General features: G+C 44.4%; 1 protein-coding gene across 2 annotated transcripts in view; it reads right to left on the bottom strand.

The window, feature by feature from the left end:
• Positions 1-542: 542 nt before the first annotated feature.
• DPYSL2 (dihydropyrimidinase like 2) overlaps positions 543-17,360 on the bottom strand; it is a 408,396-nt gene continuing 391,578 nt past the window's right edge. For both annotated transcript variants that reach the window (XM_085632753.1, XM_085632754.1), the window contains one exon: positions 543-4,282. In XM_085632753.1, the coding sequence (XP_085488879.1) occupies positions 4,191-4,282 (92 nt within the window). In that variant the 3' untranslated portion in view covers positions 543-4,190. The remainder of the gene's footprint in view (positions 4,283-17,360) is intronic.

The following is a 17,360-nucleotide window of genomic DNA, read 5'->3' on the forward strand; positions in this document are numbered from 1 at the left end:
AGGAAAATGTTACTTAACAGTGCTCACAGTTCTCTATTTTGGTATTCCTCAGTCACAACCAACCAGCTCTAGAAAATAAACCCAAGAGAGCTGTGCTCTAGCAGGGCATTATGAGTTATCTATGGCTGTCAACCTTATGACGGGAGTACCTTTTTTCGCCATTAAGTCACTAGTCTTGTGATTAAACTTTTTATATAAGCGTTTAACAAAATTAATACATTTAACAATCTTTTTATTTAATTTTCTTAATTGTGAAGAACGGTGTTCTAGGGTCTACTGCAACCACTAGGATGAATAAAAAGGTTGCAAAAATGATAAAGATATAATGAAGATACCCATGTTGAATAACTAGTATTAAAATATAGTTAATTTTTCCTTTTCAGCATGGTACTGGTAGAGGTTCACATTCATAATCAATAAGAGATGTTCAAAGTATGTGAATCTATAATGTATACTAGGCTGCAAAAACAGTGTAACAGGTAACAAACATCCTCAAAGACCACAAGTCTTCCTCATAATGTAAAAAGAGACACAGCCACATATTGTGAAACAATTTTTTTTTCTTTTATTAGAGGGTCCCGTGGCAGTTAAAACACGACTCTTCTGGGAAGGGAACACAAGACTTCATTTTACCATAATTCATTTGCAAGTATAACAGTGGTCAAAAACCATTAATGTCTTTGCCTACATACATTTACTGGGGTTTAGTGCTTTAAATCCTTCACTCATGACTCACAATAACATATCCAAGGGGTTGAATAGAAACAATAAAAGAAAACAAAACAGCAAGAAGAAGAAATTCCTACATCTTTTTAGAGCATCAAGTCACTGCGGTTAATTTATTCCAAGTCGACTTTCTCATAGCATATACATATGACATTCATTAACGGACACACAAAGCGAGCCAATAGAGCACATGCTTACACAGCCTGCAAAATTCTTAACCATTTCTTTCCACAAAAATATAACAGAAGTCATTACAAGTGTGGTGCACCAAAAGGAAGACTTAAGTGAACACTTAAGAGCTGCAGTGATCCAACAAGACCGACCTGGTTGCCTTTCACAAGGCTTCTTCCCATTTCACATCCGGTTGCCATTATAAAGTTGATCAAATAATGATCAGTAGATCTAGTAGCCATGTGTTTTTTTCATGATTTCTTAAATGTACATTTTACAAAATGCAAAAATAGTAACAAAACTAAAAAGGAAAAATTGTTGGGAAAACAAACTATGCCGACCGATTGTTACTTTATAAAAGCAAATCTGGCTTTCGCATCATGCAAATACAAACATTTCCTCTAAACAAAAACACAAAGAACAAAGAAATAAACTTAAATTACATGAAATAAGAGTACATAATAAGTTAGAAAACGAGTGATAAACAATGAATACTTATGGCAAGGAGGCAAACAAACATCTTATGCTGGATAGCTGAGCACTGTGAGATGGCAGAGACAACAACCCTAAAGCTAACCTTAAGAGGAAGAAATGACTATGAGCTCCATATTAAGCTAATAAACTCAGAGTAATGGCCTCTGGATTCCAATCTAGCATAATAAACTTCCCCATGAAAGATCTCGTTTTCAAGAATGATGCTCTGACTTGTCAGCAGGAGAAAGTTTTCAACCATTAATTGGGTATTTTTAAGAAAGGTTCCGACGAGTGAGCAGGAGAAAGTTTTCAGTGTTGGGTATTAAGGCGTCTCACTGGCAGACAACTGTGATAATGAAACAATGTTGTTACTGCACAAGAACAGAAGAGTGTTTTCTTCTGCTTGTCCGAACAGTCTACTACGGTCTAGAATAACTGATCTTTGTAGGTATGCTCCTTTTCGTTCAGTCAGACAGACCTGCTTGCAAATGCCTAATATATTGACCCTGTTACAGTATTGGGGTTACTTCCCCTCAGCAAGAATGATGCTAGCAGAGAAGGTAAGTAGCACTATGTGGAAATTTACTAATCTATCTATAATTTGAATCATTGTTAGGTTCTATATTTTATCTCCCATTGTGCAGCAGAGTAATGCGGCTGGCTATAAGGCAGCCTGCAAGAACTCACAGTAGATCCACAGCCAACAGAAATATCACTTCTATCCAAATGCCTTTCTTTTCTGCATCTTCCATGGTCTTAACCAAGGTATGTGCATCGCCGTGTTCTGCAGTGGACACGTAAGCTGATTTGAGAACAAAATAATTGATCAGAATGCCATAGTCCCTCAAGATTTGGTAGGTGCTATAGTGGGCCCTTTGTTGAAGCAAGATCGCCTTTCCAACATTTGACCTTCCCTTTGTCATCCTAACATCCCTTTCCTCTAGAAATACACACTATAACTTCAACGGTTATCATGCCAGTATCTCGGAACAAACTAAAGCCACCAAATAATTTATGAGGCTAGGTTACAACAGACGTGCCATCAAGTATTAGCTCCAGCGCATAGCAGTCGTTACATGTTTCAAACCTTCCAAAAAAGCCATGCCTTAGAAGTTCATGTTGTTAACGTCCGTCTCAACACACTAAAGCCATTCAAATGGTCCTCTGAATTTCAGATCAGTTTGACCCTAAAACGAATATGACAATATGTGAGATGGTGTGCACATCCTGCAAAACAGACTCACTGGAAAGTGGAGGAACACTGATGCTGCAATAAATGTGCCCCAATTCCACGAAAGATGCCAGCATCACACTTCTCGGACCTTAGTGAAAGCCATTATTAATGGTACATCTTCATAAATAGGTCACAAACAAATATGTGGAATGATTTTCTTGCAATTCTCTGGTCATGTTTCTAGAAGGATATTCTCCTAGAAAATGTATTTCTCCTATGAGGATTTCTTCTTCCGAAGTCTTTTCTATTGCCCCAAAACACAAAACAGCTCACTTGCCTTTTTCCATGTACAAGTCCATTTCTTCGGTTCATCGTGTCAAACTGGCTCTCCCTCTACTTTCTGGAACAAACCATTATTGACAAGGTAAACACGTGACACTTGACATTAACTAAATCTCAATTAGCAATTCTGCAAACAAAGCAACTGGTGACCCATTTATCTAGATTGCACGAGTGAGCAGGATGAAGTGGACTAAATCAACTGATCATAACTTAGGAGGTGCAGTAGTCACTTCCCCACATGCAGCCTAAATGGCATGTCCCTTCCAGAGTATTGTAGTACTATACCAGTAGGAAAAAGATGCATTCCATTGAGCTTGTGGAAATGTCAGCCTACAAATGACACACTTAAGCAAGTGTGCTTCAAGTTACAACTATCATCCATATGCTACGCAATAAAGGAAGACTAGGCAAGAAAAAAAGCGAGGGGGTAGCTACGTTGGTCTCTGGCATTTTACAGGGCAGAAAATAAGTGGGGAAGAATGGACAGAAAAAGATGTTGATGGATGCAATTGAAACTTTTGTGATGAGGTACCGAACGTGCTCAGTGCCAATATACTTAAAAGCAAAGAAGAGTTTGATTAACTCTCACCTATATCATCCTATCTCCTCCCTCTTCAACAGAGCACATGGATTACAATATTCTCATTGCTTACCAGATGGGGTCAGGACTGCATTAGAAACACCAGGAACCAAGCACAGTATCCACAAGTATTTTGAAAGGAAAAGGGAATCAATGACATACTGAAGGAACAAAACAATCTCCCTATTGTCAGTAAAATTGCAGGAAAACATTAGTTAAGCGATGACACACTAAAAACAGGTCACCAGTTGTCCTTTTTGTTGGCAAGGTCACAACCATACCGGATTTTGTTTACAAGGTAATATGAAAAAAGATGTCCAGTTTAAAATCTGCTATAAATTACTTGGGAGAGTTCTGTGGTGTAAAATGGTTAAAAACATTAAAAAAGCAGCTCCTGGGATATTCACTTCACTCTTCCTTTGATAAAAGAAAGATGTTAACAACAACAGGGATTACTTATGTTAAACACCGTCTTTATTTGTCTGTATGCCCAGGTTGTCAGACTAGGTGTTTATATATTTCAATAGGTGAGTAGGTCGGTGCAGGGGGTCAGATCTGATTTGTGTTGGTCTTTCTGAATGTGTGTGTGAGCTTGGTACCACCTCACTCTGCCCACAGTAACTGTCACAGGCTCTAAAAAACAAAATAAAAATGATAGGGTCCTCCTGGAGTGATCCCCCCTACATCCCTCTCTCCCCAGTCTGGCCTGGCAAGTACTGGAGCTTAGCCCAAGCTGGTGATGTTGGCACGGCCGCCAGGTGGCGCCACAATGCGCTGAGTGGTGCGGCGTGGAATGTTATCGTCAACCTGAGCACCTGGAGAGAGAAAAAAAAACAAGACTTCTAAATAGGGTGTGCACAAGAGACAAAAAAGGCCACTTATAGATAAGGCTGGTATTTTGCAACAAAGCCGAGAGGAAGAAACTCATTTTCGTAGGATAAGTCAAATGCACAAACATCTCCTTGCTGACCAAATTTCTAACGCAGCAATAAAGTGCCTTTATTTTTATATATTTATTTATTCCCCCATGCTCCTCAAACAGAGATTTTGTACAAAGGTTCCTCCATATGACTGCAGATAGAATTCGTAAAAAAGAAATTGAGATATGATAATCGAGACAATACAAAACAATTACACTTTTTATAATGAACACTACGAAGTAGAGATTCACATTTTTATTTTAAGTCGTCCGATCAGCAGTATGATATACTTACATAGGCATTGTCATTTACAAACAGCATATAACATAGCAATGGTGGGCTGTGATACTACAAAAATGGCGCTTTCCAGTTTAGATGGGCATATCCAACAGTAAGCAACTGTTTGCATTATAATTCCACATTACAAACTTTATTTTTCAATACCCACCATCCCATACGTAGTATTTTGCTCTATCGCGCTGGATACCTGGCACAGAGGTACGTAGCCTTCCCATCCTTCCCCTAAGGCCTAAGAAGAGAGAAAGGATATCCCCTCCTGAACATCGTCTGTGTTTTTGTATCGATCTAAACCATCTATTACCCATCTTCCTGTGGCCTCTGTAAATATTGCCTCAGTGGTTCCCAGAAATCACGGGGCCTGGAGGATAGCTGCAGCTCCTCCGCATACGTGTCCATAGTTTCTCTGCAGTATGTCATGTCAGTGAGCCAGTCCGCCAGTCCTTGAGTCTAGGTGGGCGTTTGCTTCCCCATCTGATCGCTACTCGCCTCTTCGCTAGTAACAGTGCCACAGCTAGGAATTTCCTCCTTTTTGTCGGATTTTGTCTATATATCCTCAGTAAACACACTAAAGGCATATTTGGCACTTGTCCCGTCAGCATTTTGTTTATTGCTCCCATAATATCATGCCAATATTTATTTATCTGTGGACATGCCCATGCTAGGTGTAGAAAGTCCGCCCCTGGGGCATTACATCACTGACATCTATTGTGTGTTCTAAGGCCATATCTGTGAAGTTGGGTTGGGGTGTAATAGAATTGGTGGAGGAATTTAAAATGTATTATCCGTAAGTTACAGTTTGATGTCAGTAATTGCAGTTGCGTGCAGCTATATTCCCAGTCCCGCTCCTCTATTTTGCCACCTAGCAGTGTTTCCCATCTAGCTAGTGATCTATTTGCCCCTTCACTTTGCTCTAACTGCGACTTCTGATATAAGCAAGTGACTAACTTCTTGCGTGTTTGCGCTATGAGCATGGTCTGTAGGGCGTGTATCGTTGGTTGTTCCTCCGGGTAGGTGGTATAGAATTCCCTGACTGCTGCTTGCAGCCGTAGGTAGGCAAACGTCTTCATTGGCGTGTTATGTGTGCTGAGTGCCGGGTCATATCTTTGAATGAATTTGCCATGTGGGAAAACCTCCTTCATAGTGGATAATTTCATATCTGCTAGCAGTTGCATCATACCCCGCTCCTGTGTCACTGAGAGTTTTGGATGATTGGCAATTGGGAGCACTGGGGCATATATAGGTAGTTTGTTGGCCCGTTGTGCTAACGTGTGCCATGCATGTGAAGTGCAGCTTACCGGCCCTGTCTTGTCCTTGTGTATATATGACCTCGGGTTTGATACAAACGTCATCAGCGGATCCGGGTGTGCACTGTCTGTTTCCACTGCGACATGTGAAATGTACGCATGTGGTCTAGTCCAGTAATGAGCATGCTGCGCCTGAGCACAATAAAAATATAACTAAGTCCGGCGCCCCAAAACCGCCCATGTGGTACGGCTTCGTCAGTATGGTCCAGCTAACCCTGGCTTGTTTTCCCGCCCATGTCAGCTTCTGCAACATGGACCGCAGCTCTGCAAAATAGGCTTGCGTCAACCAGATTGGGATATTATGAAATAGATATAGGAAACGTGGCAGCATAATCATATTTTGTAATGCAATTCTATCTGCCATCGTCAATGGCATCCGTATCCATTTGGTAATTTGCTCATCTAGTCTAGTCATTGCTCTACCGTAATTTTCTCTAATGACCAGGTCAGGGTCTCTAGGTATCCATATCCCCAGATATTTCACCGGGTCCGTCTGCCATTTCAGGGGGTAATCTAACTCAGGCGGAGTCGTTGCTGGCGTTAGAGGTATAACCACCGATTTGTCCCAGTTGATTCTCAGCCCAGCGTATCTTTCAAAACGAATATATTCTCTAATAAGATTATTCAAGTGTTTATTAGGGTGTCTCGTGAATAGCACCATGTCGTCGGCATATAGGGATATATTGAGGGGCCGTAGGCTAAACTGCAGGGCAGCTTCTTTATGACACTGACGTACTCTGCAGGCGAGAGGTTCCAGGATCAGAGTGAACAAGATTGGTGACAGCGGACAGCCCTGTCTTGTCCCTCTTTTTACTCTGACGGGGTCAGATACTTGTCCATTCATTTTTATCCTGGCTGTGGGGGCAGTGTATAGAATCTCTATCCATCTGATAAACTGCTCCGGGAACCCCATCCTATGTAATACTGCAAACATAAATGGCCATTCCACCGAATCAAAAGCCTTTGCGGCATCCAACAGTGCCGCCGCTGCCGGCAAATCTGGGTCCAAGTGGTGGTACAAAGCAAATATAGTGCGTATATTTTGGGTTGTGGACCTGGTGGGCACAAATCCCGCTTGATCAGGTAGTACCAGCTTCTCTTGTAGGAGCTGTATTCTAGTTGCTATAACTTTGGCCAGGATCTTTGTATCTATATTAATCAGAGACAGATGGCGATAGGATTCGCATCGGTTTGCATCTTTATCTGGCTTGGGGATCATCACTAAGAGTGCTTCTTTCAGAGACATGGGTAGTTCACCCCCCTCATATGCTTCCTCATACATTTCTGCTAAATGTGGTATTAATAGATCTTTGTACATTTTATAAAACTCTGCTGGGAGGCAGTCTAGCCCAGGGGCTTTGCCATTCGGCAATGAGTTTATTGCGTCCGTGAATTCATCTTTTGTAATTTGGTGACTAAGGAACATTCGGTGTGCATCGGAGAGCCATACAAGGGCTACATCCTGAAGATAGTGATTAATTTCTTCCACTGTGGCATATGTCTGCTGGTCATAAAGCTGTGAATAAAATTTTTTGAAACAGTTTGATATTGACGTAGTGTCATGCTGCATTTGATCTGCGTCATCCCTGATCTGTGTTATGTAAGATGGCGCGCATGAGGGTCTTATCTTACCCGCCAGCGCCTTTCCCGGTCTGCCACCCTCCCCGTAGCTTCGCGCTATATAGCGCTGTGATTTATATTTTATCTCGTCTGTAGCATATTTCTGATACTCGTCCATTTTCCCCCTGATTTGAGCCAGCAGGGCTGAATTATGGGTCTGTGTGTGCTCCTCTTCCAGCGCGCCTATGTCCTTTTCTATTCTGTGTAGGTGCTGCTGAATATCTTTAAGGATCCCAGCTTGCTTGTTAATGCAATGGCCTCTTATTGTTACCTTAAAGGCTTCCCAAAGTATCCCCGCACTTCCCACTGATCCAGCATTGATCTCGAAATAGTCGACAATTGCCCGTCGCAGCTCGGTATGTAAGACCTGATCTGATAGCGCACTCCCCTGTAATCTCCATGTAAAACATATGGATATGTATGTGGGGATATCCATCAGTAGACTAATCGGGGAGTGGTCCGAGAGTGTCTTGGGCAGGTGTTCCACCTCCCGCGTCCATGTACATGCTTCTGCCGTGAGCAACCAGTGATCTATTCTGGACCATGTATTATGCATCGTAGATGTGCATGTGCCCTCTCTGCCATCCCTGTGTCTCTGCCTCCACACATCTGCCATTCCCCATGTGGCCATGCCTTCCCGTAGCATTTCTGCTGCTTGTTTACCGTAGCGTTCAACACCCGTCGATCAATCTAGTGCTGAATCTAGGCAGGTATTGAAGAGTAGAGATAAAAGAGAAAGGGTGGTGTGCTGGAGACATTCACAGCCAATGTGGGTCGTGGGATGAGGGGTGCAAGTTGTAGGACTTGTATCTGAGAGCCATTTTGAATATGGTACATCTAAGGCATTTCAGTGTTGTGTGTTGGGGTGGTCAAGAGGACAACATATCTTAATTAAATAGAGGCATATTGTTTAAGAGTTAAGACGTGCCAGTACATTTACAAAAGGAGCACCAAAGAGTGTTAACACATACTAAATGTGTGAGGTTGGAGTCATGAAACCCATCAATAGATGTGGACATACGTATAAGCAACTTTCATACACCATGCCTGCCTCAGAGACGTAGTGGGAGGTGAAAGAGGATCTTTAAAGTTTTAATAGGATATGGTTGGAAAAGGAGAACATTACAAAGGGATGAAGGTGGCAAAATGGGGCTACTAGGAAGGTATTATGGTGAAGAGGAGATAAAGGATAACTAAGCAGGTGAACTATGTGTGATACCATTTAAATATTTATTTTTTAAAAGGTTACCACTCTATAAATAGCCATACATAGCACTGACCAAAGCCATGTAAGCAGCATAGTATTTTACATCAAACAATAGGAAAAGGTTATAGCTCATATAGGGTAGAGAGACTAATGTAAAGGAGAAGAATTGAGATATTTTATAGTCTGTAAGCAGAACTCTAAGAAATGAGTTACGTCTTTTTGGAAGGAAGTCAGATTAGGCTTGTACCTTTTGATTTGAGTATGTAATTCCAAAGTCTGTTATCGACCAGAATGCTTAGCCAATGTCAATTTAACTTATTTACACTTTGAATAATTGACAAATAACATTTTCTAATTACCAAGTTATCTTGCCTTTAAATCTATTCAAACTATGTGGATATCATTACGTACTCTTTTTTTAAAATAACTTTATCGTTTTTCACACCAACCAGAGACCGGTACATACAAAATAGAGTCACTGTAAGAAATACCCCCTCCAGTACATACGTGTATTTAATATAGTGCCATTCATCCCACGGCAGAATGGGGGTCCACGCAAAAATAATCATTATACATTCCCTGGCAATAATGAGACCAAATTATACATCGGGTGCAAATAAACAGCAATAGGGAGTGGGCGATAGAGAGATCTAGAACGTCACCCCTAAGGGGGAGAAGCCAGCACCTCCGCCGTCAACTGGGCCATCAGCACCCGTGTGTCTCTCCAGAGTTCCACCGTTGGGGAGATGCAGATGTCCCCTCTGTACCTATTCCATTTCCCCCACTTCCGGTCCCACTTTTTGGGGCAACCTCGACCTTTGAATACTGACTTTACTGCCACCATGGCAGTATCCATGTCCTTTGCCCATTCAACAAGGCGCGGGACCGTTGCCACCCCCAAGTGTCGTGCAATATTCCGCATCGCTATAATGAAGCCCATAGAGGCCCAGGTCTGTTCAGCCAGCGTGAGATCGGACGCCCCCTAAATGTTAAGTAAGCATAGTTGGGGAGACAACTCAAGGGATTTACCTCCCGCCCTCCCGAGTTGACGGGCGATTCTCGCCCAGTAGTCCTGGATATGTGGGCAGTCCTATAAAATGTGAAAAAAGTACCCTCCTGATTGCAATGTCGGAGACAGAGTGTGTCGGGCGTCTACCTAGCCAGAACAGGAGTTTGGCATCAAAATACGCTCGGTGGAGGATCTTGAGTTGGAGCAGTCGCAGGCGCATAAGGATGAATATTTCTCGGGGTGAAGCTAGCGCGTCCTGCCACATGTCGTCCTCCATTTCTCCCAAATCTCTCTCCCACCCCTCCCTAAGTTTCAATATCAGGTCGGGCGATTGTTGACCAGCTTCTTATAGGTGAGCGAGATGGCCTTACGCTCCATGGGATCCATCAACAGGCGGTCCTCCAGAGGGGACGAGTCAGGAAGAGGACTGTCTCTAGGTACGGCTGAGGACACCACGTGTGTAATCTGCAAGTACCTGAATGTCTCTGACGGAGCCAGTTGATACTTAGCTTGGAGCTCCGGAACGATGCGAGCCTCCCCTTACCCCAGATATCTCTGACCGTGGAGATTCCGATCAAATCCCACTTGTCGAACCCTGGACAAGCGCTGAGATGACCTAAAACATTGGGCTCCCACAGGGGGGGTTGCCTTCGTCAGGCGCCCACGCCATGCTAATTTCCTGGTGCCTTCATGCCAAATCTCGACCGTGCGTGCCGTGGGGCCTGTTAAATTAAGCTTGCAGGGATTGGTGTAAAGTGCCCTGTTGTAACCGCCCCATCCCAGGAGCCAGTAGTCCGTGCGGAAATTAGGCTCGTCGTGAGGCTCAAACACCCAGCGATTTACTACCACCAGTTGGGATGCCTGGTAATATAGTCTGAGATCATGGTAAGCTTGTTCATTGCACTGCGCGGCGTGCGGCCCTCCCATAGCAGTCCCCACAATATTCCATCGATCTGAGAAAAATAAGAATCCGGGATCTGGATAGGGGTATTCTGTAGTGCATAGAGAAAGCACGGGAGTGCTAACATTTTGAAAAGGGACACACGTCCGAGAAGAGTGAGAGGGAGAGAGCGCCAGTGCACAATGTCGGATTTGAAACGATGGAGAGGTCCGAGTAAGTTGTGTTCGAAAAATGGAGATCAGGGTCAAGAGTGACGAAGATGCCCAAGTACCGAACACCCCGAGGTGCCACTGGGATATTGAAACCCTGAGGACTCGCCGGGGGGAACCCCATAGCGCATACATCTGGGATTTAGACAAATTTATCTGATAGCCAGGGTGGGCGCGGAAAATTTGAAAAATGTGGAGCACCCGTCGCAACAACCGTGCAGGGGAGGCCAGGTATAAGAGGATATCATCGGCAAACAACGAGATGCGGTCCTCATGAGATACCGTCCATTTAAGTCCCCGTATCGCCGGATCACCCTGGACCCACACCGTGAGCGGTTCCAGGACAAGGGCGAAAAGCAACAGCGACAAGGGGCAGCCTTGCCTCGTGCCCCAATGAAGCGAAAAAGTGGCGGAGTGATGATGATTGACAACGACATGAGCCGTAGGGTGGGTATACATTAGCCGAATCCAACGAATGAATTTGGGTCCGAGCCCCAGATGGGCCAGAATGGCGTAAAGAAAATCCCATTCAATGGTGTTGAAAGCCATTGAGGCGTCCAACGACAAGAGAATCGCGTCTTTCTCGAAGGTATGAAGCCTGCCAAGAACCCCAGGTACCAGACGCAAGTTCCGGGCGGTATTCCTCCCCGGCATAAACCCGGATTGGTCTGAATGGACTAAGTCAGCGATAAAGTGGAGGAGGCGATTCGCGAGAAGTTTGGCCAGAATCTTAGCCTCAACTTTAGAAAGGGATATGGGGTGATACAATTTGCACTCAACGGGTTTGTTCGGCTTATGAATGACCACTATAGCGGCAGTGCGGATGTCTGCGGGTAGAACACCTGACTCAAAGCATTCAGTGTATAGATTAAGCAAGTGTGGAGCCAATAGTGTTGACATGGGCTTAAATAGCTCAATGAGGAGCCCGTTAGGGCCCATAGCCTTCCCGGAACGGATATCTTGTATGGCCTTTTGAACCTCCGTCACTGTAATGTCTGCCTCCAAGGTTTCTCTGTCCTGCAGTGAAATAGTAGGGATATCGAGCGTAACCAAAAGGTTAGTGTAAGAAAGTGGCTCTGTATATACTGCACCAAAGTAAGGTTCAGTGTGCACAGAGTCCACAGTCCCCAGAGGATTGGCAGAAGCTAAAGTTAGATATAACCTTACTCTCCAAAGTGGTAGCTTGGTCGAGCAGTAAGGCAGTATCAGAGGACAGTGTAAAGCATTTGTTGTACACATTCAGTCAGCAAGTGGTCTCACACACTCTAGAACTGAACTCTAGGCCAATTGTTTTGTATATAAAAATATATACTTGTTTTATTTTAGAACCACAAATAGTTATCAAAATACTTTCTCAGAATGAGGTGCTTTAGTTAAATACTTTCAATAAGCAATAGACTTTTAAATGCAATAGTTACAGTTGTTGCAATAGGCAACACAAGTTAAAGACAATTATAACATTGAGCTCAATGGGAATTTTAAAGTAAAACACAATTTCAATTACTTTGCATAGGTTTTTCTTACTCAGGGCTGGATCCTGGATTCAGCCCTGGTGCATCTCCTGTAAACAGTTGAAAGAAATTGTTCTTGTTACACAGGCGATTTTTAAGGAATATTTGTATGTTTCAAAAATCGACACTTAGAAGAATTTCTGGCAAAAACCAGGCAATGTTATCCTATGGAGGAAAGTTTGGTTATCGGAAATTCCCAGTTATAATTACTTTTCAGGGTCAGTGCTGGGCACCAAGATTCAGCACTGGGATCTCTCCTGATAACAGGCGAGTAATTTTGTTTTCGTTGATCGGGTGATTTTTAGTGAATATGTTAAAGTTTCAGAACTCAACACTTAGAAGAATTTCCATGTGAAACCAGTCAATGTTACCCTATGGAGAAAGGCAAATGCTACTTACCAGTATGCATCTGTTCTTGGCATGTAGAGCTGCAGATACACACACTTAGCATAGATCGCCATCTGGTGTTGGGCCCGGATGTTTGCACTTGCTTTTGTCCTGGAAAGTCTTTGGAAGTCACGAGGTAGGTGAATCCTCCTTTGGATGATAGTGCGCATGGGCATCGGCTCCATCCTCTGATTGTTTTTCGCCAGCATGGAAATGATGGAGCTTTGTAAGAAACAGGAAAGATGCCCATGTATGCTGTATCTAAATAAGATGGTACTTGAACAGATAAAGGTAGCCAGGGAGGCGGGTGGATGTGTGTGGATCTGCAGCTCTACATGCCAAGAACAGATGCATACTGGTAAGTAGCATTTGCCGTTCGAGACTTATGAGCTGCAGATCACACACTTAGCATAGATTGTATAGCAGTACCCATCCTTAGCGGCGACCACCAGTATATGTTGCAGTAGTTTGAAATAGTGTTTTGAGAACAGCCTGGCCCACACTAGCTTGTTGTTTGCACATCTACACAATAGTGTTTTGTGAATGTGTGCGGTGTAGACTTGTAGCTGCCCTGCAGATATCATCTAAGGGAATGTTCCCTGAAAATGCCATAGAAGCCCTATCTTTCATGTAGAGTGGGCTTTCGGAGGAACAGATAAAGTACGTTTTGCTTTGTGGTAGCAGATTTGTATGCATTTAACGATCCATCTAGCTATCCCCGACTTTGATAGGGGTTGCCTTTGTGTGGTCGTGAGAAAGACACAAAAAGTTGTTTGGTCTTACGAAAAGGTTGTGCTCTCTCGATGTAATAAAGCAATGCTCTTTTAACATCTAAAGTATGAAGAGCGGTTTCTGCGACTTTGTGTGGTTGTGAGAAAAATACGGGCAACTCCACAGACTGATTGAGGTGGAAGGGAGAAATTAGTTTTGGAAGGAATTTAGGATTAGTTCGTAGAACAACCTTATTATGATGGATTTGCAAAAAAGGTTCCTGGATAGTTAGTGCTTGTAGCTCACTAACTCTCCTAAGAGAAGTGATGGCCACTAGGAAAGCAACTTTCCATGTTAAGAATAGTAGCTCACATTTATGTAGAGGCTCAAAAGGAGGGCCCATTAGTCTTGTGAGAACGATGTTTAAATTCCACACAGGTGAGGGTGGAACTCTGGGAGGAATTATCCATTTAAGGCCCTCCATAAAGGCTTTGATGGCAGGTACTCTGAAAAGTGATAAGTGTTGTCTATTTTGTAGGTATGCTGCTATGGCAGCAAGGTGAAGTCTAATAGACGTATAGGCTAAGTTGCACCTTTGGAGGTTTAGCAGGTACCCTATGATGTGTTGGATAGACACGTCTAGGGGATTGATGGTGTTATGATAATATATCACAAATCGCTTCCACTTGGCTGCATAGCAGGCTCTAGTGGTGGGACGTCTTGCTTCTTTAATGACGTTCATACAGTCAGGGGGAAGATTAAGGTAACCAAACTCTAAGACGTCAGGAGCCATATTGCAAGGTTGAGCTGGGTCCGGGTGTCCGATTTCTCTACGGTTCTGGGTTAAGAGGCGTGGTGAGGTGTCATTTTTGGTGCGGAGCTATGGACAGCTCCAGTAATGTGGTGTACCACAGTTGTCTGGCCCAAGTTGGAGCAAATAGAATGAGAGTTAGCGAGTGTTGCTGTAGTTTGCGCACCACCAGTGGAATGAGTGGGAGAGGCAGAAAAGTGTATGCAAATCTGCCTGACCAATTCATCCATATCGCATTGCCTTTGGACAATGGGTGTGGATATCTGGCGGCGAAGCTTGGGCATTTGGCGTTTTCATGGGTGGCGAAGAGGTCTATCTGTGGTTGCCCCCACATTTGAAAGAATGGCTGAAGAACTTGCGGATGAAGTTCCCACTTGTGGATCTGTTGTATTTGACGACTTAACAGATCGGCTATGGTGTTTTGGACTCCCGGGACATGTTGGGCTAGGAGAAATATATTCTGTGGTATAGCCCATCTCAATATGCTCTGTGCTAGCTGAGAGAGCTGCAGAGTGTGTCCCGCCTTGTTTATGTATGTAGTACATGGCTGTCATGTTGTCTGTGCGGACTAAGACAGCTTTGCCTGATATTTGCTTTTGGAATGCTTTTAAGGCTAAGAATATGGCTAGTAACTCCAGGTGGTTCATGTGGAGTAACTTTTGTTGAGGTGTCCATCTGCCCTGCATGGTGTGATGTAATAGGTGAGCTCCTCATCCGGAGAGGGATGAGTCTGCTGTCATGACAATTTGCGGAACTGGCTCTACGAACGGTCGCCCTTTGGAAAGGTTTTTGGTGTTCTACCACTGCAGAGAGCGATGAGTGCGACCGTCTACCAACACAGATCTGTTAGCTGACCTTGAGCCTGGTTCCATTGGCGTGCTAAGCACTCTTGTAGCGGACACATCTGGAGTCTTGCGTGAGGCACTATAAATATGCAAGAGGGCATCATCCCTATGAGTTGCATGAACACTCGAGCTGGAAGGGAGTGTTGAGGTTGAAATTTGGGGTGGAGAGCCTGCATGCTTGCTATCCTGGCCGGAGTGGGATAGGCTAGCGCTCTTGAGGTGTTTATGGTGGCACCGAGGTATTGTGTGTGGGATGGTTGCAGATGAGACTTGGTGTGGTTTACTGTGAACCCCAGGTCGTGGGGTAGTTGGATAGTGGCGAGAGTGTGGTTTACACACTGATTGTATGAGCTGGCTTTTATGAGCCAGTCGTCGAGATATGGGAAGACGTGAATTTGCGGTCTTCTCAAGTGGGCTGCTACTACCGCTAGGCACTTGATGAATACCCTTGGTGCTGTTCTGACTCCAAACGGGAGCACTTTAAATTGTTAGTGCTGCCCGTCAACTACAAACCTGAGATACTTCCTGTGAACTGCATGAATGGGAATATGGAAGTAGGCGTCCTTGAGATCTATGGTAGCAAGGAAGTCGCCTTGTGAAAGAAGAGGAAGGACCTGCTGACTTGTGACCATGTGGAAATTGTCCGAGTGTATGTATAGGTTTAGGGGTCTGAGGTCTAAAATAGGTCTCCGAGAGCCGTCCTTCTTTGGTATGAGAAAATACAGGGAGTAGACTCCCGTGTTTTGTTGGCGCAGGGGAACCAGTTCTATTGCATTTTTTTGTAGAAGGGAGATTACCTCCTGCATTAGCAGTGATAGATGTTCTTGTGACATTGGACGCTGTTTGGGTGGTATGTTTGGGGGGGGTAGAGGTAAGTTTGAGACAGTAACCTGATTGAACTATCTATCGCACCCACCTGTCTGTGGTGATGTTGGTCCAGACAGGAAGGAACTGTTGTAGTCTTCTCCCCACAGGAGTGGAACGGTCTGGGAGTATGCGGAGGGAAGTCATTGGGTAGGGGTGGAGGCAGAGCGGGTGTTAGTCTTGCCTCTGCCCTTGTTATTGTTGCCTCTAACATCCTGGTAACCTCTGGTGAAGGTTGACTGGGTGGAAGCCTTGTAAGAGGTGGCAGGGTTGTCTGATGAGTAGCCTCTGGAGTTGCCTCTGTAGGAGGAGCGACGAAAAAAACGTCTGGGAGCTTGCGATTTCAAAGATCCCATTGACTTGGCTGTGTTCGTGTCCTTTTTCATTTTCTCCAGCGAGGAGTCTCCATCGGGGCCAAAGGGGTGCTCTTGGTCGAATGGTTGGTTCAGGATCGAACTTAGTACCTCAGGCTTAAAGCCTGAAATGCGTAGCCAAGCGTGCCTACGCAAAAGGACACTGGTATTTACAGCTCTGGAGGCGGTATCTGCCACATCGAGAGCGCAACGAATGGAGGTATTGGTTATTAGCTTACCCATCTGTATGAGGTCGTTGGCTTTGTTTTTATATTTGTCCGGGAGGTGTTGCAATAGGGACTCTAACTCGTTATAATGTGCCCTATCGTATCTGGCTAGCAGGGCCTGAGTGTTGGCAATGTGCCATATGTTTGCCGCTTGTGAGGCTGTCCTCTTGCCAGAGGCGTCCAAGAGTTTAGACTCTTTATCGGGTGGGGCTGCGTCACCTGATGTCTGAGAATTAGCTCGCTTCCTGGCACTAGATACCACCATGGAGTCTAATGGAACAGGGCCCTTAATGTAAGCTGGGTCTGTAGGGGCAGCTTTGTATTTCTTTTCTATGCGAGGGTTGATAACTAGAGCCCTAACAGGATCTTTGAATACATCAGGAGCATGCTTAATAACTCCTTTGAGCATGGTAGATGTTGACCTTTGTGTGGCGTCGAAAGTGTCCAACAAAAAATCCTCCTCAACAGGGTCTGTGTGTAGGTCGGCCCCGTGGTACTGGGCAGCTCAGTGTATGAGCCGATTAAAGCCCATGGTTTCCTCTGGTGGGGAAGGCCTAGAGGGGTAGATGCTGTCTTGCGGGAGATTAGGAACATCAGGTGTATTATAGTCATCCAAAGGGTCCGGGGAACCAGGTGGGCTGGGATACCCTGGTGGCACATCATCCGCATCCCCCCTGTGTCAGAGGTGTCATCATCGTCTACTGGTGTAGGAGA

Source organism: Triturus cristatus, chromosome 11 (assembly GCF_964204655.1).
Source record: "Triturus cristatus chromosome 11, aTriCri1.1, whole genome shotgun sequence".
Taxonomy (NCBI): Eukaryota; Metazoa; Chordata; class Amphibia; order Caudata; family Salamandridae; genus Triturus; species Triturus cristatus.